At 38.0% G+C, this 24,754-nt stretch overlaps 1 protein-coding gene across 2 annotated transcripts in view; it reads left to right on the forward strand.

The window, feature by feature from the left end:
- The window catches only part of RBMS1 (RNA binding motif single stranded interacting protein 1), a 276,072-nt gene that overhangs the window by 83,536 nt on the left and 167,782 nt on the right, over nucleotides 1–24,754 (forward strand). The window contains exon 1 of one of the 2 annotated variants that reach the window (XM_043994400.1): nucleotides 7,261–7,890. The exons of the other annotated variant lie outside the window; for it this stretch is intronic. Within the exon in view, the coding sequence (XP_043850335.1) occupies nucleotides 7,822–7,890 (69 nt within the window). The 5' untranslated portion in view covers nucleotides 7,261–7,821. Of the gene's footprint in view, nucleotides 1–7,260; nucleotides 7,891–24,754 lie in introns of those variants that run through there. 2 annotated transcript variants of the gene reach the window in all.

The following is a 24,754-nucleotide window of genomic DNA, read 5'->3' on the forward strand; positions in this document are numbered from 1 at the left end:
TTTTTTTGGTATCTTCCCTAGAATAATGAATTATATTTTTAATTATCCACAACTTCCTTTTGTCTTTAGTTTTTTTTAGTAGAGAGAATATCAAAAATGATGTGATCAATTTCTTCCAATAGTTTGTCAATGTATATTTGAAAGCAATCTCATGTTCATAAATTGTCTGAAAACTGGATGATTCTTAGCACTCTCTTCATCCTTTTGTAGTATTCCATCACAGAAAAAGCAAAGGGAAATGCACAAGATTAAGGGTCTTGAAACAATTTTTTCTCCATTTCTTGTGTTTCTAATGGCCAAGAATTTATTGCCTGGTGACCAAGCTACTATTGATGACTTTCTCTATACCTTTAAGATAGGTTCATTGACACTATCAATCTCAGTTTCTCCCTAGGATCAGAGTTAGCAGCTTTTCCAATACAGCAGAAACTACTAGATTTCATGCTCTATTGTTAAAACTTTTAAAAACCTAGAATCATTTCCATGCTACAGAGAAGCCCATTTATAATGTAAACATGAGGTAATTTGAGGAGGAAAGCACTGGCAAATGGAGAGCCCAGGAAAGGTTCCTATGGGAGGTTGGACTTAAGCTGAGCCTTGAAGGAAGCTAAAGATTCTAAGGTGTAGATGAAGGAGGTATACATTCCAGGCATGGGAGACAGCCTACGAGAATGCAGAGACAGCAGATAGAGAATATTGTTTGTAGTATTTAATCCAATAGCATGTACATATACTGATTTTGATAAATACAAATCAGCGATGATGAGTTTGCCCATAGAAGAGGGAGTTAAGTTATTTTTCCAAACCCTCCTCTCATAGTTTATTCTCCAGAACTGATTCTTTTGTTATATTTTCAAAGCTCTCCATAATTGGACCCCAACCAACATATTGTACAGTTGTTCTTAACATGAGGTCATAGACTCAAGCCAATTTTCTCATTGTCCTCTAAATATACTATGACCTCGTAAATGCTATTCCTATGGCTTGGAATCAACTTATCCACAACTTCATGTTTTTTACTTTTTTATCCCTTGCGAACTTAACAAATTTGAACATTTCAGTATACAAAAAAAGCAACAAAAGAAGTTTACATATGAAACTGTGAACTTCCATTAGATACAGTCCTTAAAGTATATATTCACTTGTCATTATAGTAACACAACTGCCCTTCTTATCCATGCTCCCTTCATAAGTTCTTTCTATTCTCTTCTGTGTATTTCTTTAATATATTGTTGGTGCTCTTTTATTTATTTATTTTTTGCATCATTATCATTACCCACCCACTTTTCCCCCTTACACTTTTCCCCTTCTCCCTACATAAAAAATAAGGGTCTTCCATTGTGAAAAATAAGTAGAGTTAAACAACAAAAAAAATCACACATTGGCTATTTTGGAAAATGTATGTCTAGTCAAAAAGCATTTGCTGTTTTGACTAGATACCAGGCACTGTGCTGATTGCTATGGGTACAAAAAAATGTTAAAAAAAAAAAAACCAAACCCATTCCTCCTACCCTTGAGTACACTTTCTAACGGGGTGCCAACATGCAAACAACTGCCTACATATGAGTTACACAAAATGGAAATTAGAGGTACTCTCCAATGAAAGGCACTGGAATAAAGAGAAACCAGGAAAAACTATTTCAGTAGATGGGATTTTTTTCTCTTATAACATGACTAATGCAGAAATATGTTTAATGTTATTATGTATATATAACCTATATCTGATTACCTGCTGTCTAGGGGAGGGGGGAGGGAGGGAGAAAAATTTGAAATTGGAAATCTTATATAAACAAATGTTGAAAACTATTTCTACATGTAACTGGAAAATAATAAAATACTTTTATTTTTTTTTAAAAAAGGGCAGCTAGGTGGCGCAGTGGATGGAGCACTGGCTCTGGAGTCAGGAGGACCAGAGTTCAAATCCAGCCTCAGACAGTTGACACTTACTAGCTGTGTGACCCTGGGCAAGTCACTTAACTCCAATTGCCTCACCCAAAACAAAAACAAACAAAAAAAGTGAGACTGAATTGTTCCCCCCCCAACCCCCCCCCCAAAAAAAAAAAAAACAAAAAAAGAAGAAGATGGGAGTTTTAGAAGTGAGCAGGGAGAACATTCCAGACATTAAGGGAAATGCCTGTGAAAAATGCATGCAGCATGGAGATTGAGTCTCATTCATTCTGTACCTCTAGTCTGTCACCTTTCTGCAAAGAGCACTATACCTATTTTCCAAATCATATTCTGCTCAAATGCTCAGATTGAGGCTGCTTCCCCAAAGTGTTCCATGATTATCTTGGAGTCACACTGATGCGGTTTTGAAGTCCCATTGCATTTTATAGCCAATATCATATAGTTTATTACTTAATTGTTCTCTAATTGCTCTAATGTTGTTCCCCAACTAGGTTATTGGCTCTATGAGTCAATGATCAGCTTTATACCTCTATTTTATCATCTTTCTTACCCCAGGCCTAGTAATCTTGGGTACATAGTAGATACCCAATTAATAATTATTGACAGATTCAATTGAGGTTGGAATCCTAAAGCTTACTGCTATTACTCAGACTTTTCTAATTTAATAATTAGAAGTATTCAAAAGTGGAAGGATTCCAATAGTAGCTACCTTGGGAAGTAATGTGTTACCTCCCCACTTGAGGTCTTTAAATAAAAGCTTGCCTTGACCACTTGTCAGATATATTGCAGGGAGCACTGTTGTTTATATATAGGTTGGACTAGATGGAAGAGGCTGTGGTCCCTTCCAACTCTTTAAGATTTTGACTTTCTGAGACTCATTTTTAACAAATTTTTTAACAAATGCCCAAATTCCTCAAACGTGGATTTTTTAGTAAGCTGGGTGGCCCAGTAAATAAAGTGCCAGTCCTAGAGTTGGAAAAACCTCATATACTTTCTTTGGGCAAGTCACTTCATCTATAAAATGGGGAGAGTAAGAGGACCTATACTACTCAGGGTTGTTGTGAGGATTAAATGAGATAATATTTGCAAAGTACTAAAGATAGTGACTGGAACAGTAGGTGCTTAATAAATGCTTGTTTCCTGCCTTTTTTCCAAATTCCCAAATAATGAACCTCAAACATAAGTAGTAATGTAATTCATTGTTAGTTCTTCACCTTCGCTACTAGAAAGACAAAATACAAACTCTTCTGCTGTATTTACTCAGATTAGTTTAAAAACGTGTATTATTGCTACTAGAGCAATGGTCCTGGAGTCAAGAGGAAATGAGTTCAAATCTCACTTCAAACACTAGCCGTGTGACCCTGGACAAGTCACAACCACAATTGCCTTAAACATCTGGGGCTATTTCCAGTCATCCTAATATATATCTTGACACTGGACTCAGATGACTCCCGAGGAGAGAGTGAGGTTGGTGACCTTGCCTAGCCCTTCCTCACTTGCATCCAATTCAGTGCAAGTCATGACTTATCACCCCCATGTCATGGTCCTCTTCAAGAATGAAGGACAAACAACAACAGGATCATAGGCGATAGAGGAGCAAGGGACTTTAGAAATTATCAGTTTTAATGGCCTATGATCCAATTCCTTTATTAAAACCAAAGCTGAAGAAACTTCAACTGAGATCCAAAGAATAAAATCTGTCTCAGAGTGGGAAGAGAACTGAGGCCATGTAGTGCAACCCATACCCGAATAAGAATCTCTTCCACATTTGTTTCTCCTCTAGTGAAAAGAAGAACCCACTACCTTCCAAAAGAGACCATTCCAATTGTAGATAGCTTTCCTTGTAAAGAAAATTTCCCTTGGATCAAACCAAAATCTTCAGAGATGGGGAATAGTAAAGCTAGGATTAAAACTTAGGTCTTCTGATTCAAATCCATTGATCTTACTATTACTGTATTCTCTAGGATACATTGTTTTTGTAGTAGGGCTTTTCTTTTTGTTTGCATTTGTGATTTCGTTTATGTGTTACTTAATTTTCTCTTCATAGTTATACCACCTTTTGTTCTTTGACATACCCAACCAACCCTAACTTGATATCATTTGCAAAATTCGCTCTTTTAAATCTACAAATCTTCACTATACCATTTAGAATATACTTCCACCTTGTCTCCCTCTTCCTTTAAAACACAACAATCTCACCTGACTGTGTTACTGTAATCATGAAGTCATTCTGACTTCTATATAGTGCTTTAAGTAGTTATAACTATATACATGTCTGTATATATGTGTGTGTGCATAATGTATGTGTTTGTTTCCCACTACTTCTCCACTTGAGTATATCTCATTCATTCCAGCCTCCAAGCCTTTGCTCATGCTGTGTCTTTGACTTGGAGTGATACTACTTCTACACTTCCATTCTCTCTCTTTTTTGGGGGGGGGGGGGCGGGAAATGAGGGTTAAGTGACTTGCCCAGGGTCACACAGCTAGTAAGTGGCAAGTGTCTGAGGCCGGATTTGAACTCAGGTCCTCCTGAATCCAGGGCCAGTGCCTTTTCCACTTTGCCACCTAGCTGCCCCATCATTCTCAATCACTATCCTTTAGAGCCTAGGATCAAGAGCCCCTTCTAAGTAAAGGGTTTATTTCCTGACTACTCTGGCCCACACTGATTATTCATTGGTAGAGCACACATTTAATTGTTCTCTGTCAGTGGTGGTTATGAGTAAAGACATACAGAGAAGAAGCTATGATTTCAGCATTGGGAACTCTAGGCACAGAAACTCCCATTCTCCAACACAGAGCCTGCTTTTGACTTCCTAGATAAGATTTGGAATTGGCCAAGGTACATAAAATTTAAATGGCTTGTCCCTTGACATAGAACCAGCAAACAGAAAAGGTTGGATTTGAACTCTGGTCTTCCTGAGTTGGAGCCTACAGCACAACCCACTAGGCCATGGCTCCTTCTGTATATTTTACACACACACACACACACACACACACACACACACACACACACAGAGTAAACATGTGCTCAAGGTGTTGTGTTTTCACGTTTCTGCTTTTCCTGTTATATTGGATTTTCACCCATTTGTATTTGTCCTGTATTTTTTTTTTTAGATTATACATTCTTTGAGGGTGAGGACCTTTTTTCTTCTTTCTTTGTAACCCCTACCTGAACACAGATGAAGCAATATATTCAAAAGTTTTCTTGGCTACCAAATGTGGTGTTTCTTTAAAAAAAAATCCCTCTCATTTCTCATTTCATGGCATTCACTTTTATGATGGGATTTGTAAATCTGAATCTCTAAGACTTTTGATTTTACCTTTTATTATAAAAAGAACTATTTCTTTTGAAGTTATCTTTTTATTTTGCTAGATATTTTAACCTTTTACTAACCTTTTAAATTTTCTTGTATTATATTATTAAAACATACCTGGTCAAGGACCATGACACTGGAACTTCACAGCATCCAAACACAGAATTGTGACCCTAAAACCGTACCACAAAGAAGTCAATCCATGGACCTGTTTTTTTGTGGTTTAGGTTGTGGTTTCCTGAGAGTCAGGCCATGACAGCTGAGGTTGTCCAGGGCACTTCTGCTGATAGTCCACAGGTCTGAACTCCAGGGGTTTGTGGGCAGGATGTTCTCAGTAGAGTATCAGGACAGGACTTTAACCCATACAGCATTAACAAAACATGTTTTTCCATACTTTGGTCTAGCAACATGCAATTCAGGGTCTCAGAAATAAGAAATGGTGAGAGGCAAATTCATCAGTGTATAGATGGGACAGAAATAATTGTGAGGGCACCCAGAAGTCCTTTAACAAAGGATATGACATAAATAAAAATATGTATCAAATATTAGGTGTATCTAGTTACTGAAGATCCATTTTGAAGCTTGGAGTTTTACTCAGAATTCAAGCATTTAAACAGCTAGTATTTTTTGTATGTTTTTCATACAGAGAGGGTCTTATGTGTGTGCTATTCCTTACATATTTTCATACAGGTAGAACAAACAGTTGCTAAATTTCACCAATTTACTGAATTCGCTGGTAGTAGTAGTAGCTGCAACAGCAGCAGTACTAATAGTAGTGTTGTTGGTAGTAGTAGTGGTGGTGGTGGTAGCAGTAGTGGTAGCGGTAGTAGTAACTTTTATTCAGCGAGGTTTTTGGGCAAGAATCCAAGCATGAACTTTAATCAAAAAGCATTTATTAAGTACCTACTATGTTCGAGTCTCTGTCCAACAATGGAGTACTGAAGTGAGTTTTCCGTCACTGAAAGTAGGCAGAGGTTGACCACCAATAGGGATATTTTAGAGGACAGGTTCAACGTGATGACCTCTAAGATCTTTTCCGACTTTTATTGTATGAGAAATAATCCCCACCGGAAAGATATTTCAGAAATTTCTATTTAAGACTTCAAACCAGAAAATAGAAAATAAACTTTAAACTATGTTCGTTTGTGCCTAGTTCCTGTGTGCTCCTGGCTTTAAAACAGAAGTTTCTGACCCTGTTAATCATAATAGAAAAAGATCACACTGTCGAGAGAGGGTGGAGGCGGACCAGGTAATTACAAAGAAATAGTCCTGAATTATTTGGAGCAGAGTTTTTGGGTTTTGTTTTTTTTTTTCTAGCAAGTCTAAAGTGTATCTTTTCATAGGGAGGCCTTTTAGCACGTCTAAATAGAGTCCTTTGGTATACAAAACATGTAGTAAATGAAATAAAGTGTTTCCACACGTGTATTTGACTTTAATGTTTTAGCTGTTTGTTTTTTTTTGAAGGGGTGGGCAGGGTTGTCCTGATTAAATGTCGATTTGCAGATGTGCTGTTTAAGTGTCGGTTACTGGTAACTTTACTCATCAAAGTCACTTTGGGGAAAGGACGTGGTGAGCGCAAAGGAAAATAGAAATGGGTAAAGAAGGGCAGGGGGACTAAGTTAGATTTCTTGCCAGAGTGCCTTAGTGATCTACTCTGCCAGGGGTTTAGAGTAGGGGCGCAGTGCTGCCACCACTGGTGCTTAGGGAGGGGAGAGAGAGGGAAGGGGAAAAAAAGAGAAGGGGGGGCTGGCTACACCAAGGAATGTGCGGTATGCGGGGAGCCAGACCCAACCATTGCACCGGGGCAGGGGCCGCCAGTAGCTCTTTCTGGTCTACGGGCTCCCAAAACGCTGACCCAGGGGAAGAGGTCAGGCTGCGCTGTAACCCAGGGACTCAGATCCCTTGGAGCTGGTGGGCATAGAGCCTACTGTGGCGGGCGCGGTGGTGGAGCCAGAGGTGCCTGGAAGAGGCACTGGGCTCTCCTGCTCCACCCACCTCCCCCCCTCCCTTCCCTCCCCGCTCTCGGCGCCCTCTCAGGGCGGTGGTTGAGGCCATGGTAGGTGGGACCGGTGGCGGCGCTGCTGCTGCCGCCTGGAAAGTCTCCCCAGTCGTCTGATCAATGAACTAACTCCCTTCCATGGCAGGCAGGGCGGCTGCTGCTCCTTCTACAGGCTCTCCCGCCCAGCGCTGCTCTCGGAGCCCAGCAGGAGGAAGAGGCTGCAGGAGGGAGAGGAGCCGCAGGGGGAGGGGACGGGGGCATTTCCCCTGACTTTTAGCCGAGTTCAGGAGGAGGAGGAGGAGGAGGAGGTGCTGGAAGAGGAGGAGGAGGAGGAGGGGACAGGAGAAGTCAGCACCGCGGCGCCCGCAGGAGCAGCAGCAACAGCAGCAGCAATAGCAGCAGCAGCAGCAAGCAGCCCTAGCCTAGCCTAGCCCAGCCCAGCCCAGCCCAACCCAGCCCCGGCCCCCGACGCCTGCAGCCCAACGAAAGGGAGTTTCCCCTGGACTAGCCTCGGAACTAGTGGCTCCCAAAGTTGCCCCCTCCCCCATCCTTGCACCCTGCCATAGGCTCCCCCTCCCCCGCCCTCCAAGGCTTCAGGCAATGATTTTCCCCAATAGCAGCGGGAATCCGGGGGGCAGTGGCACCAGCCGAACCCCCTTTCGGAAGCAGGTAAGAGGCGGGCGGCGCGAGAGTCGGGGTGGGGAGGAATGAGTGCTGAAGGTTGGGGCGGGGGGGGGGTGTAGGCGCGTTGGGGACGCCGGGACTTAGTTTTGCAAGAGGGGCAGCTTTTGGATCCGGGAACAGCTGAGCCCTTTATCCTTCGAAGCTCATAAAAGGGACCCGGGTTGGTGTGGTGACCTTGTTTGTAAAGGAGTCGGTGGCGGCGATTGAGATGGGCCGCAGGTCAGGCGACTTCAACTGGATGACCTTAGCGGCGGGGATGCAAACTCACCCCTCTCCTCACGGCGCCCCCCCCTCCCCCGCTGCCCTGGGGACTAGCTGGGTAGGGTGGGGTGTAAGAGGAGGAGGAGGAAAAGGAAGAGGAGGGGTAGAGAGGGAGGGGAGGGGAGGAAAGGGGAGGCGAGGCAGGCGAGGCTGGGCTAGGTTTGGGTTTGCTGAGCCTTGCAACAAGTTTTCCTGTGTGTGTGTGTGTGTGTGTGTGTGTGTGTGTGTGTGTGTGTGTGTGTGTGAGTGTGTGAGTGTGAGTGTGAATAAAGGGAGTCTGATTGTCGCCTTCGTTGGAAATCTTCAACTGAAACTTCAAACTGCATGTTTTAATTTCTCATGAAACGAGGAAAACCAAGGAGAATATTTTTTTTGGTAGTGGTGAAGGGGACACCGAAAAAAAAAGGGGAACTTAGACCGTCGATTAGGTTTTCAGTTCTTCAGTAGCAGAGGGAAATCCTGTGACATTTTGATTGAAAAGATACTTTGGATAAGACTGAGTCATACACATGCGTTTTCCTATTTTAATATAGTTTCATACTTTGGGGAAAAAAAGCAGATTGAGCTCCAAAGGCAATTTTGTGTTTAGATCAAAATCTGGTGCGGGAGGGAAAAGAAGGGCTGCAAAAGGAGGGGGAGAGTTGCAGCTCATCCTGGGTGGTTGGCTTTTTGTGTGTGTTTTTTGTTTTCCCCAGTCCTTTTTTTTTTTTAAAGATTACTAAAGCCATGTCATGACAAATCTTTCAGAAAGGCACCAGCAACAATCAAAACTTTGCATTATTATTTTTTTTAATGTGCAGTTCTGTGTTTATAAAAGGTTAAACTGATTAGAGGTCTGTGGCAAGTTGCTTGTTGAAAAACAAAAACACTGAGCAGCTATTTTTCCTTAACAATAAGCCTCTTGTGTCTAACCTTAGCAACTGAGGCAAATCAATTAAGTTATTATCCCAATAATGATACAAAGGGATCACATCCTTCGATGTGGACTTTGGCTCCATTAAGAGTAGATACATCATAACTAATGGCAAGAATGCCTACTAACTTTACTGCAAGCTTTCAAGGGATTATTGATTTCTTTTTGTCCATTTCTTATTCTCAAAATAGTGTTTCCTTTACTTTGAGAGAATTTGAAAATTAGTCTAATTTTGGTGAAGCAAGGACTTAGTTTTAAAGTACCGGTTTTGTTGAGTTCCTCCCTTACTAGCTTTCATTTTAGAATGTAGGACTAAGGGACTGTTTGCTTCCCTTACGAAGGCAAAACTCTTGATTTTGAAATCAATAAAACTTTTGTCTGGGTAACAGCTGAAATGAAGACTGATGTATCCATAAAAACAAGTTTGGATTCTGGTTGAAACTTTCAGAATAAAAGTTTAGGATACACATGAAAAGTCTACTTAACGTGAGCTGATTTTGAATACACGTCTCCATTGGCCACACTTGCATAAACTTCATAAATGAAACCAATTTACTACAAAGCTTCTCCTCCTCCCTCCCCTTCCCGCCCACCTCAGGCTACCTGAAAAGATGGTTAATTATGTAAGGAACTGTAGGGCCTTGTGTATTCATTTATTTGTTGTCAGGACTCCGCGGGGTGTTAGCTGTGAAATGAGGGAAAAAGGGCGAGGGCGAGGCCTTTTACTGTAAGGGGCTGTAGGTTTTGTGTGTGGATGGGAGATAGCCTGCTGGTCTGGAGCACACTGATAAGATGCTCTTCTTTTCATAGGGCACTCCTTAGATTCAAAGAGCTAAAAAGGCTGACTGAATCAGAAAAACAAACAGACTTTCTTTTTTTTCTATAGGCAAAGAAAGAAATGAATGTGTAGGCATTATACAGACACAAGACCCCGGGTACCAGTGGTATTTGACTCAAAGGTTTCTTTTGTTAGTATTTAGCTGTTCTGTGGTGAAAGCACACTTCCTACATAGGGACCTGGTTACCACGAGTGACTTTGTGATCTCATTTTAGCTCAGGCTCACTCAATGTGTGTAGTCTTGTGAATGATTTTGTAGTGTGATTAAGTTGGAGACCTTGATTTCATCATAATTTGTTCCTTTTAGAGAGAATAGGAAATCTCCAGTGAGATAATGTTGTTTGAATTTAATCTAGAAGCTGAACATTTGTAGAACAAGTTAACTTTTCTGATTTTTTTGAGGGGGGAAAACATTTGTGAGTAAAAAGTTGAGTTTAAGGTATAATTAAAATTACATTTGAAATGAAAATTAATGGATTATGAAACACCAGTACTACATATTTATATGTATATACAAATATGATTAGTTTTGTAATATGATATTAAGACAGAAATTGAGAATATTTAAGTAACTTAGATCTAGAGATTATTTTTTTTAAAGAACAGAAAGTGGAAGAAAAATAAAGTGATTTGGGTGAAGTGTTGATATTTGTAATTTGACATGGTTTGTTGGAATTATTGTTGGCAAAGAAATATTTCCCTGAATAAATCAGTCCTATTCTTTTTAAGCCCTGTCATGTTGTCTAGGAGAATATGGGGGAGCCAACTAGATATAGGTGGGTGGTGACTGACTTTTTTCCCCCTCTGGTATAGAGAAGGAGGAGTGAGCTCTGATCTCTGAAGTCATCAGTGTTAAACAGGATTTTCCTGCATCACAGGCAGATGAGAACCTTAGAAATACGCCTACTAGGCTCTAGTCAAACTTAGAATCCCTTGATATAAGTGGTAGCTCAGTGGGTAATAACTAGACAAAGGCAGAATGCAGGTTTAAGGTTTAGTTGAAAAATGTGAGCATGCAGGCAACAGCCTATCACAGTTGTCTTATATATTCGATAATTTTGTGTGGATACAATATATGATCTCAGTAGCAATTGTTCTCCACTCCCCCAAACCCTAAACCCCAAACTCTTTGTGCTAGTATACAATGGTCTGTAAAAATAAGGTGTTTTTTGGGGGGAGGGGAGAGATTATGATCTTGTAGTTCAAAATCTAGAAATAAAACTCATACTTTATTTTCTTTGCAATTTTCTACCTGACTATTTTCTCCTTGTAAGTTTCTTCTTTTGCTGCTGATTTTCATGCAATAGTTAGTTCATAGCTAGGGATGTCACATTCTTTGTATTTTCAAATCATGTTACAAGTTTTTTTTGTTGTTTGCTTTAGGAAAGGATTTTGCTTTTAAAAAAAATAGCTTGCTTCAGTTCTCTGGATTACTGGTGGGAAAAATTTAATATGGGTAGAGGGGAGAGATGCATTTGCTGACCAACAGTGGTTCTAGTTCCATGTTGTTAACATTTAATGAGAGAAATGTTTATCTCACCAGTGTAAGTAGATTTACATACTTTGCTGCTTTCAAGCAGATTAACTGGGCGTATCTGCACGTGAGGAATTTTAACTGTGATTCAGTGTTTGGCCTTGTTCAGAAAATGACATACAAAGCTGTTGATTAACATCTTCATGCAATTCTGTCCATGAAATTTATGTATTTTTTCATTAAAGTTTTAAGATAAAACTTGTACATAGGTATGTTTATGTGAATATTGCTAAAAATAGTTCCATTTTGTTTTTTCCCCCAAGAAGTCAAGATGGTTAAAAATGAAAGTATCAGAAAATGAAACTGATCTTTCCATGTAAAGTTTTATAGTCAAATCCTATTTTCATTTTATAAGCAATTTATGCCATCTTTGCACATTTGTATTAAATAGTTCTTTAAAAATGGATGAGGAAGGAATCATTTGAAAATGCCTAGCTGCAGCCATTAGGAAAGAACAGAATTCTGTATTAGTGCTTCCTCATTTTTTCTGCCAAGTGCCTCTCTGGCATCTCACTAAATTTTCCATACTCTTCACTAATGTAACCCATTTCTTTAAAAAAAAATTACTAGGATTTGTCTCCCCCCCTCCTCCAGGGCAAATGTCCACATTGGATCACCACACGTGGGTAATTCTATCACTCTTGAAATGATTTCCGAGCCAAATTGCTTAAGGCCTGACCAGGATATTTTTTTAATGTTATATTCTATTTCTCCTTTGTCTGTGTAACTAAGAATGCATTTCCAAATCACTGAGTTAACTGAAATCTTGTGAATAACAGTGTGGTACCTTAGATTTGTATAATGCTTTTCTTCCAAGAAACTTTTTGATAATAAGCTCATCTTCACAGCTATACATAGGTAAAATAAGAAGTGGACAGTCATTGTCATAATCAGTGTAGAAAATGAGCCAGGGAAATTAAATAACTTGAATAAGTAAATGGGTAAAACTTCAGTTAATTTTGTTCTATTGTGCCAGCAACTGGAGAAAAGAGTATGAAATGTGTGAGGTCAGACTCAACTTATGACTTGTAAATTTCCCACTTCTTTATTCTTTTTTTTTTTGCAGGGCAATGGGGGTTAAGTGACTTGCCCAGGGTCACACAGCTAGTAAGTGTCAAGTGTCTGAGGCCGGATTTGAACTCAGGTACTCCTGAATCCAGGGCCAGTGCTTAATCCACTGCGCCATGTAGCCACCCCCACCACTTCTTTATTCTTGACATCCAGAAAATGTATGCTTCTCGGGGATAATAACTTCTCCGAGAAATCTTTTTCTATTAATCATTGTAATCTGCTTTCTTCCTGGGAACCTATTTTTATAGGGGAAAATAATGTATTTTCAAATTTTTTTTTTGCCTTTTAAGTCAAGAACTATTTTTTAAAGTAAAGGTTGTCTTTACATGTAGTCATTTCATTTCCTGGCTTTGTGCTGCTCTGTTTTGTTTGCTGCCTAGTAAAGATCTAGCCTTTACTTGTTTTCACCTCTGCAAGCTCCTTGGATGATTTCCCTTGAAGTCTAGAGAGACCAGTGAAACAACATGTGTGCCCTTAGCTGAAGTAGAAGAAGGATTTTGTTTTGTGGTGATCCATAGTCTTCAAGAAGGCATGGTACCTAAAAACAGGGTCTGAAAGTAGGACTCCTTGCACAAGACTTGTGAATGTGAAGAGTAAGACAATAGTCAAAATCTCTTTGAAATGAGTCACTTTTCCTGCCCCTTAGAATGGAATAGATTATTAAGAGCTGGCAGGGTCCTTAGAGATCATCTTATCCAACCTCCTGACATCATAGATGAGAGAAATAAGACCCAGAAACATTAAATGAGTTTCCTGAAGTTATAGTCACACATAGTTTCCTGAAATTAGTGGCAGAACCAAGAAGAAAACGTATTTTTGTCTTCTACTTCTGCACTCTTTCTGCTCTGTGCCACTTATATATAAATGTTTACCTCCATGATTCTTTAAAAAACAAAAAACCCAACTATTTTGTTCTTATTTTATAACATAACCCTACAGTTCTCTGGTGTCTAGGGAGAAAAGAGAGTCAAATATTTCAGCTACTAATGTGCATTTTAAGGTAAAAATTGGATTATCTGGGAAAAAAGAGGCTCAATCACTGATAAAAGTGATACTTATATTTTACAGTTACTTATAATTTGACAGTTTTGCTCATTGCATAATATTTTTTGGTTCCCTTTCTCCTGAATTTTCCCATTTTGTCAGTTTGGATTTCAGCAACTTAGGTTTTTTTTGTTTTTTTGTTTTTGGTTTTTTGCATGTGTGTTTCTCAGAAAGAGGAGCTCCCCCCCCCCATCTGTATTTGACAAGTGTTTGTTTTTAAAGTTTCAATTGTAGAGAATTCTTACCTGACATAATTCATATCTTTTTAGTACATTTTTTTTGGAGGGGCAATGAGGGTTGAGTGACTTGCCCAGGGTCACACAGCTAGTAAGTGTTAAGTGTCTGAGATCGGATTTGAACTCAGGTCCTCCTGAATCCCGGGCTGATGCTTTATCCACTGCGCCACCTAGCTGCCCCCTTTAGTACATTTTAAAATACTGTTGAGGAAGAAAATTTTTCTGTAGTGGAGATGATTGAGAACATTTAAAACAATGGAACAGATGAAATTCTGACTTAAAATTCCACTTAGTCCAAGTAGCCTTTGGTACTTGGCATTTATCAAGGACCTGGTAACAGCCCTCTAGTTTTATTCATTATAATAATGACTATTAGCATTTATGTATCACTTTAAAGGTAGGAAAGCATTTTACATGTATAATTTTATTTGAGCTTCACAACAACCCAGTGAAGTAGGTATTATGCAGTATCATTTTACAGATGAAGAATCAGACTCCTAGAGGGTGACTGTGACCCTTATAGCCAGTAATGCAGGAGGCAGAATTTGAATTCAGCTCTACCTGGCAATGTTAACTACCACCTGATCATCTATGCTATGATATTCAAGATTGTAGAGGGCTTATATAAATGAAAGTCTGCCCCTGGCCTCACAGTGTTTAGAATCTATTTGGAAAGAGAAGATAGGCTCACACATAGCTAAAATATTGAATGTAATTCAGTAGGCAAGATGATGTAGTGTAAAGAACACTGAGCTTCTCATCAGCATAATTATGCTGGAAAAACATCTGGAAGATTTAGTCCAACTTGATCATTTTTATAGTTGAGGAAACAAAGGGCTTGCCCAGGATCACACAACTAATTAGAGAAATAACTCAACTTTTGAGATTTCTGAAAGAGGAAACAAACAGTTTGGGTGGGGGAAATCATGGATCTTACTATTTCTAAAATCAAGTGACTAATAACTGCTGACTTAAATGCCTACTTATTCATTCATACAACTTTAAAAAGTTTTGAGACAAATCTAAACACATGCCTAGGCCATCTTTGATAAGGGATTAAAAAGAGGAAAGGTGAACTGTTGCAAATATTTTTTCTATGCAGATCACATCTTTGTGTTCTGCTATAAAATATATACTATAAAAAGGGTGTCTGATACAGTATATAAAAATGCTGACTTCACAGAACAGCTCTTTTCCATCAAGAGCATTGCCATAATGATTTTGTTCAATGACCTTCTAATTATTAGAGAGGCAAAAAGAAGGATATGTACTTGTCAAAGGTGTTTGGCACTGGATTAGAAGATTATCTGGTAAAGAGTGCAAAATGGAAGGGAGAGTCCCTGTAGATGGTGATGGTGGTGGTGGTGGTGATAATGACAACACATCACATTTTAAGGTTTGCAAAGCATTTTACATATATTATTTCATTTGATTCTCAGGACCACCCTTGACAATAGGAACTCTTATTCCCATTATACAGAAGAAACAACTGAAGCAGACAGGTTACAAACAGACAGACTTTCTTATGATCTCATAGTGAGTAAATGTATGAGGCAGAATTTAAGCTCAGATCTTTCCTAACACCAAATCTAACTCCCTGTTCCTGTGCTGCTTATATGATGAGTTTCTGCTTCCAGGTGTTTCTGCTTGTGGATGGCATTGTGCCGATTGCATCAAACTTCGGAATATTATGAGCTTCCTAAGTGAGATCCACAGTTAAAGAATTTGATCTAACTACATAGAAAAATAAAAGCAAGTTAATGAAGAATATGTATGATCCAGACTGTTAGGCAATTGGATGGACAACCAAAGAGCTAGTCCATCAATATAATTATCTTGGATAGACATTGTGAATGGACATTGAACAGAAGGAAAAGAAAAACAAGCTAGATTAGATTTCCTCTGGAAAATTACACCAAAATGATCCCTAGGATCTTTTTGAAATTCAGACCAGTGCCTTTAATACCAGTATTCTTCCAATGATGCTATGTGGTTGAGTTAACTGCTACCTCAGTGTCTGAAGAATTAAAGTTGGGTTTTACTTCAGTGGAGAGGTGTCTGGTGGGCATGAGTGGACTTCAAAATGCCCAACTAGAAGTTGTACAGGAGACTGCGTATAATAGATAGCATCAGAGACACATAAGACTGGAAAAGAACTGGTTATCTGATAATAGTATTAGATAACAGATGGGAAGTTTGCTGGTCTTCTTGTGGAGAATTTTTGGAAAGATACCAACAAGAAGATACAGATATATTGTAATCTATATTATCAGAGGGTATACCTTTAGTGATGAAGTTACAGATGCATTGTATAAATGTTAAGTTACTGCAGTACATCAAATATGTGTGATTTGGTTGATGGGGTTATTTCTTATATTGGCATACACCACAACCCCACTACAACTTACTAAATAGTCTTCAAGAATTATTATGGTTGAAAAAATTTATCAACCTGATGACCAACCTAGCAATGGGGTTATTGTTCTGAACTTGGACTGTTGTTTAGATAATTAAATATATAGTCTGTTGTTATTAGCCATGACCACCATCCTTCTAATCTCTCAATTTTACAACCCTGAAGTCATTTTCCCTCATCTCCATGTATGAGAAGAGACCTCACTAAGCCAATACTTTAAAATGTCCAAACCCACACACTTTATCTTCCTTCCTTCCTTCCTTCCTTCCTTCCTTCCTTCCTTCCTTCCTTCCTTCCTTCCTTCCTTTCTTTCTCTCTTTCTCTTTCTTTCTTTTTCTTCTCCCCACCTTCTCCCATCCACTGTGTCCATTAAACCTGTCCCTAACCCCAAATTCCCTGTTTCCCTGGATGGTATGACCAACTTCTCAATCATCTAAGTTCAAAGCCTCTAAGTTCCTCCCTTATCTCCTCTGTCCAATTACTTGACAATACTAATTGAGTCTACCTCTATAGTATCTTTCACACTCACATATGGCCACTCGTGTCAGGCACTTATCACTTCCCACTTAGATTTACAAAGGCTTCTTAATTACTCACTTCCATCCTCTCCTCCCTAATCTATCCTTCATATAGCTGGTATATTTATATTCTTAAAACACAAATCTGACCAAATCATTCCCCTACTCTATATCCCCTTATTGCTTCTAGGATAAAATACAAAGACCTCAGCTTGGCATTTAAAGTCCTCTTCTGTCTGGTTCCTATCTACTTTTCTAGACTTATACTCTGTGATCTAGCCAAACTAGCTGTTTTAGCTGTTTGATATTCATAATATACCATCACTTGACTCTTTGTATTTGCACTGGCTTTTCTAAAAGTCTGATTGTGCTCTTCACCTCTATTTTTGATAATCCTTGGTTTCCTTAAAAGAAAATCTCAGCTATCACCTCCATCTTGAGGTCTTTTCTGATCCCAACAATTATTATTGTTCTTTCCTGTTTCTTTCCTGAAATGATTTTGTATGTACCGTGTCCTCTGAGTAAAATGGAAGCTTCTTGAGTTAAGGATTGTTTCAATGTTGCCTTCATAGCTTTATCCCAGTGTTTCGCATGTAGTAGGTATTTAATAAATGGTTGAATTGAATTCTCTCCCTACATTTCCTTTGTTATCTCATTTGGTCCCATGGGTTCAATAATCATCTCTTCACAGATAACTCCCAAATCTATTCAATTAATCCTAACCTCTTTCCTGAAATCCATTTCTACACATGAGCAGGATGAAGGCAAGAATGGTATCTCACTCATCTTCATTTCTTTCCACAACCCTGCCAACTTACTAAGCACTCATTAATTGTATTATTCATCCCCCTGTGAATCACTAGAAGTGGGTAGTAATCATTAGCTTCGACAAATCTAGGGAGGTTCTCTTGTGTCCCAGATAAATTGAGTGAGAGGTCGGGAAGCTTCCTTCCGCCAACATCTCAAACTTAATATAGTTCAAACTGAACTTACCTTTCCCTTAAACTAAACCTGCTGCTCTTCTTGACATCTCTATTTCCATTGGCTGGCACTACCAACCTCCCACCTAGGTTTAGGAAAAGTCATCCCAAACTTTTCATTCTCCTTCCCTGTACAATCTGTTACCACATCTTAATGATTTTACCTCTAAAATAGCTATTGTATGAGTTTGTTCTTTACTCCACATATCATACCCTGCTTCAGCCTCTTATCACCACTTCCATGGACTATTGTAATTGTTTCTCTCCCTGAAGTCTCTTCTTTTTCCAATCTGTTCTTTACACAAAAGCCAAAATAATCCTGGACTGTAGGATTTAGAACTGGAAGAGACCATAAAAGATCATCTAGTCTAATACCCTCATTTTACAGATAAAGAGACTGAAGCCTCAATGAAGTTAAGTGACTGACTTCTAATCTACATCCTTTGATTCCAAATCCAGACTGTGTAATGACTGCAAATCAAAGCTCATGAAAGAGGGTTGTGTTCCCCCCACCCAACATTAGGGAATAGAGAATTCTTCCTACAGCTATGTAAAAATGCCCTTTGCATCTTATTTACTTTTTTTTTTTTTTTTTTGGTGAGGCAATTGGGGTTAAGTGACTTGCCCAGGGTCACACAGCTAGGCATCTTATTTACTTTTATTCTGAGGAGGAATGTTCTTACAGCTGCAGGCCAAGCTCCGAATACCATACTTTAAAAAACTAAATGTGAGAGGATATTATTCTTTATATTGTATTTTCGTGATATAATACAGTATGCTTCTGATTCTTTGGTTTAAATGAGATCATTTCATGAGCTAATATACTAATTTCCCAGGATTTTCTTAGTACTCTATTTCTTGAAAATATTAGCAAATAGCATGTTTATTTTATGTCTTTCCAAAATACATGCATGCTGTTGCGCTGCACAGACATGCATAACCATGAGGTTTCAGGATGAGAACAAATGAGTTCCCTTTCCCTATAAGAAACACATTGGACCCCCAAAAGCACAAGTGTCACCAAAGAGAGGAGCCTAATCTTGAGACTGTCCTGTGGTATGGAAATACATTGCTTGATGGTGAATGATAAATGTCGTCCCAATCTATGCAGGAATTTGCAGGCCAAGGTGCTTCCATTAAAACTAAGAAATGTTAGAAATGTTACTTTTTCTTCATTGCTTTTTGAAGTACTTAAAAAAAAAACACCACAGTGCTCCAAAGAGAAGTTTCTCCACTTCAAAAAGTGTGCTACTCATAGCATAATCAATCAGGCATCAGAATATATTAAAAAGCAGAAGCCATCAAAATATTTCATACTGATTAAAGGAAAAAAACCACAAAATTAGCTATAAAGAATGGATTAGCTAATAATTTGAAAACTTGTCCAGTGTTTGATTTAAACCCAAGAACATAAACTACTGGGAGGACTTCCTTTTTGATAAGAACTATTGGGAAAACTAGAAACCAATTGTGCAAAAATTAAGTTTAGAAAAATATCTAGCTTTATATGGCACAATAAACTTAAAACAGATGTGAGGTCTGGATATAAAATGTCATACCACAGGAAAAACATAAGAAAATAAAGATCAGGTGCCTTTTACAGCTATGACTGAGGAGAGAATTTTTAAACAAACAAGGGATAGAGGAATCTTAAAGATAAATTGCATGAATAAAATCAATGATGAAGACAGAACTGAGATAAAAACAGTAGGATGGAAAATATTTGAAATATCACAAATAAAAGTACGATGTCCAAAATGTACAGAGAATTGTCAAAAATACGGTAAGTGGTTAAAGGATAGGTATAGAATTTTTAAAATTACTTATTTTAATCAATCACATGAAAACATGTCCCAAGTTATTAATAATAAGAGATACACATTAAAACAACAATGAGGTTTTATCTTACTCCATGCAAGCTGGTAAAGATGAAGAAAGATGGAAACAGTAAATATTGGAGGCACTGTAGAAAGACAGCTGTTGGTGGAGCTGTGAATTGGTCCAACCATTTTGAATTTCAATTTGGCATTATGTAAAAATAGTGACTAAACTGCCCATAGCTTTTGGCACAGTGATCTCACTGCTGATTATATACATCAAAGAAGTCAAAGAGAGAAACTAGAGTCCAAAATATTCATAGCAGCATGATTTGTGAAAAGAATGCTGGATTTGACATCAGAGGACCTCTGGTTGAAATCTAAGCCCTGCAGCTAAATTAGCATATGACTTTTATCTGGGTCTTTGTTTCTTTATCTCTAAAATGAAGGGTTGGATAAGATGAACTCTGGTTCTTTGCTGCTCTGAACTGATCATCTTCAGTTTATAAATTCATACTTCTTTCCTATTTTGCCATGTTTTCTTACAAGGAAAAATCACCATTTAAAGTAATATGCTAGGCTAAAGCTTTTTAAACCATGGGTTGCAAACCCCATATAGGGTGGCATAACTGAATGTGGGGGTTGAGAAATATTTGGCAACAGTAAAAAGTTATGTATACCTATTTTATATACCTATATATTCGTGATCCCATAAAAATTTCTCAGACGAAAAGAGGTGGCTAGTGGAAAAAGTTTAAGAAGCCCTGGTCTAGGCAATAATGCTATGGTACAATACAATGATAGAGCTAGAAGGGACCTTAGAGAATATCTAACCTCTTCATTTTATAGGTGAGGCTCTGAAGGTAGCACAGAGCTTTGGGATTTTGAGTCAGAAGACTTGGAGTCCAGATTTCTGTCTCTGATTTTTGAGAAAGTCACTTAACCTCAAAGAGCCTCGGTATTTTTGATCTGTAAAATGAGGGAGTTAGACTAAATGACCTCTTAAGACCCTATCAAGCTGAAAATCATATACTATGACAAAGGTCAAAGAAATAGTGTCAGAGCTGGGACTAGAATCCTGATTTCATTGCAAGAATTCAGTAGTCTCCAGGACTTTTTCACTTGACCATGCTTCCTTGTCACTATTCAGTGTTTTCTTACTTGTTAATGGGAAATACTTCCATAATTCACTAGATTTGTGATGTCATTGATGTGAGCACTTTCTCCAACAGAAGAAATTTCAACATATCCATTCTTTTCATTCTTTGAAGTTACCTGTATTGTCCCAAAAGACATCCATGCTGACTCAGTGCACTGTAAGCTTTCTCTTAAGCTTTGTTACTTTGGGTAGGTACTATCATAGCCTTAAACTATCTATGTTATCCCTTCCTATTCATGCAGGACCAGCCTACCCCTTCTCTGATCATGATCATGCACCTTTTATATTATTACTTGGAGTTGTTGGAAATAACATATAACTTATTTTAACACTCTATCACTGTATCACTTTTCTGGTCATCTACAATTTTGATTCTTCTTAGATTATAGTGTTCCTTGATTTATAACCATGTAACATCACTAGAAGGATAGTGATACAAAAAAGTGGGCATTTGTACCCATCTATAATAATGGATCTGTCACCTCCTAATTTATTTGTTTTATAAGGTCATTGAATTTCTACATTTGTGTCAAATTAGAACTTTTTAAATTAAATTTGACCTGTGTCATTCTGCAATTATTGTTTGTGTGTTATCATCTGACTTGCAGTTTATTTTGTTTTGTTTTTATAGTATAGTGCTGCCATATATAAGTACTCAACAATTATTTTTTGTTACTTTAAGGAAAGTATAAATAAATATCTGCCAACTCCTAAAAAGCCCCTTCAGACATTTACAAAATCTAAATCTTGGATTTGAGAACTCAAATACCTGGTTCAAAATGTCAGTTGACTGAGAAAAAACAAACTAAATGTGTTAATAATTTTCATGCTTTAAGTGATCTTCCTGCCTTTTCTATAATGTACCAAACGTAGCCTTAATTTTTAAAATCTTTTGGTTGTACTGAATCATCCTTTGAAGACTGAATAGCGTGCAAAATTTTATACTTGTGGGGTTTTAGGCATAAATTATTACGTAAAAGTAACCACAGTTCAGCTTTTACAAGCTTTTATGTGATAACTATATGCATTATACTTTGATGCACTTTAAAAATATCAATGTTTAAGTATCATTAGTTATTTATCACACAGGACAGTTCAGTGACCAATTAGGCATTTAACTCTAGGTAATGTTAAGGGTTTTAGCTTGTCCATCACTTATTAAATAAAAAAGGATGTCTCTTCTAAGACATCTACAAATTTTAGTGATTTTTTTTTTTGGTCATTAAATCATGGGAACTTACCTTGAATGTATCAACCACCACTTGAAATCCTATGGAGTAGTGGTGATATTTAAATATGATGGCTTGAAGTGAAGGTTCATCTAAGCATTATATGGTGTGGTGATTTGGCCTCTTGTAAACATAGAATTATTTATAGTTGGTTGTTTTTTTAAGTGTGGAAACATATAGATCCTTAAATGACCTCAGGGATCTCCTAGTCTTAACTCTCTTTGCCCTCTCTAACTGCCATCATATCCTGAGGATCAATCTTAAAAACCTAATCCCGTTCCAGTCTTACTCTTGCTGCTACTCTAGTATATAAGAATTAATTTTCTACAGTTCCTCCCGCCCCCATAAGAGTCAAAAGATGGACAGCCTGAGTATTTTGCACTGTATGAAATACTAAAAGACTTAGAGGAAAGAGTAAATTGGGTAGATTCCCTGTCATATTACATATAACTCCTAGTGCATGTTGGATATATTCCCTACAGGTGTATAAAGACAAAAATCTCATATGATACAATGGCATGGCTGGATTTTGATTAATATTGTATTCCTGGTGATTATCTTGGTGCCTTGCACAGGATAAGGCCATAAATGCTTGTTGGATTGGATTGGAAGGATTAGTGATCTCAGTGGGATCATAGGTTCTTTAAAGTATCTGAGTATATGCAAAGTATAGGGTAGGATGAAGTAATATCCATCCACAGATAGAAGTAAAAGAAACTGCCTAGGATGAATTAGGGAGTACTCCAATTTAGAAGTATACAACAATAGACTTAGAGTTAGAATCAGCCTTATTTTACAGATGCAGAAAATTAAATTACTTGCCCACGGTCACACAATATTTCCTGTCTACCTGAAATTTGAATTCAGGTAATCGGCTGTCAAAGTTTCCCCAATCTAAACTAGACCCCGTGATTCTAAGGGCCTGGAGCCCATGCCACCACAGATGATGCTTATTCACCCAACTCAAAAGAGGATGGTACTTCCCACCCCACATAACTGCAAATTGGATATTAACTCAACCGGGCATGCTGAACTCTCATTCTTCCATTCCATAATTCTAGCATCACTGTATTGATGGCAGGCAGGCTTTTGGTGTCTTACCTACATTTCTACTTAATCACTTAGCTAACTAAATAGCTTACTTTTCTCTACCCATATTGGGAGTTTTTCCTTATCATTCAAAAACAGAATAAATGATACTGTCGCCCATCCCCCCCAAAAGTTCACAAAAAACAAATAATATCTGAAAAAAGAGAGCATGTTAAGGTGCAATCTTGTTTAATGTCTACTCTGTGTGGATCAGCTACATATCTGCCTGTAAGTTAGTTTGAAGATCTGCCTCCAGGGTGCAACAATGCTTGATTTGATTCTGGGGGTATAACTGGTTTCTGAGAAGTCTGACTGATTTTTGGCTCCATGAGAATTGTCTTCTTTTATACTGACTTCTGTTCTTTAATTTAGTCTTATAATCTGTTTGTTAGGCTATAAAAGTATTAGAATAGGAAATAAATCTTTTCTTATACTTGGCATCAGTCATTTCCAAGTTTCAATACTACATTCGGTGTTAGTGTTTTAAGGATGATAAAGAAATGTTAGAGCACATTTAAAGAAATGGAAAAACAAATGGCATGGTTACATTTCCTAACATGATTTCTTTTCATTTTTCATCATATTCCATTTAAATGCATGCCTTCTGGTTGTAAAATAGTGCCTGTGATCAATTATCTTAAGAGTTGGCATTGGTTGGTTTTAGGCAAAGAATAAATTTAATAATTAAATATATTTATCTGGTGATTACTTATGAGCTGGTTATGTAGTTCAGATAATCTTTTTTCCCCCTGCTTGCTGCTTGCCTTTGGCTGTTTTACTGGTCATTAGCACTTTCACCAAAGGATGCCTGAGAGGAATGGAAGGAAATGAGATTTAGTCTAATTCAGGCAGGGGCTGGATGACTACCTATCAGGATTTTTTTTTAAACCCTCCATTTTAAAATTTGGTTTATATTATAAAACTTATGCAAAATACTAATTAAAATAAATTTTATTATCTTTTGTTTTTTCATTAAACATATTTCCCAGTATCCCTTCTCTTCCGCTTTTCAAGGATTTATCCTTTATTTTAAAAAGTGGGAGATGGGGAGATGGTTCAACAAAACTAACCAAGATATCAGCAACTAAGATACCAAAAATTGTGTTTCACACCCATAATCTTCCACTCCTGGTTTATATTTTTAAGCCTCTAACCTTAAACTGTATCCCAAAGATATAGACCTTCTCCCCATCCCAAAATCCAAGTGATGCTTGCCCTGATTAGATTACTACTAATGCCTTTCCCACTGCCAGAATTCTAGTATTCTGTCACTAATTAGTCATACTTTAGGGTTGTTGTTGTTGTGTGTGTGTGTGGGGGGGGTAATTGGGGTTAAGTGACTTGCCCAGGGTCACACAGCTAGTAAGTGTCGAGTGTCTGAGGCCAAATTTGAACTCAGGTCCTCCTGAATCCAGGGCTGGTGCTCTATCCACTGCGCCACCTAGCTGCCCCCTTTTTAGGGGTTTTTTTTTAAGTCTTGGGGTGCAGGTTAAAACCTTTGACTAATTTAAAAAAATATATATTTTCCTTTTTCCTTGGTGTAGCAGAAACTTTATTGAACTTTGAGTCTGAAGCCCTGAATTCTTCCAAATACAAGATCTGTCAGTTACTTAGCTTTGTTACCTTTGATTTCCTCTGCATTTCCTCCCTCCCTGGGATTTACTCCCTTTATCGGTAAAAAGGGGATAATAATATCTACTACCTACTAAACCTAGTTGTAGGTTCAAAATGCTTTAGAAACCTT

Source organism: Dromiciops gliroides, chromosome 3 (assembly GCF_019393635.1).
Source record: "Dromiciops gliroides isolate mDroGli1 chromosome 3, mDroGli1.pri, whole genome shotgun sequence".
Lineage (NCBI taxonomy): Eukaryota > Metazoa > Chordata > Mammalia > Microbiotheria > Microbiotheriidae > Dromiciops > Dromiciops gliroides.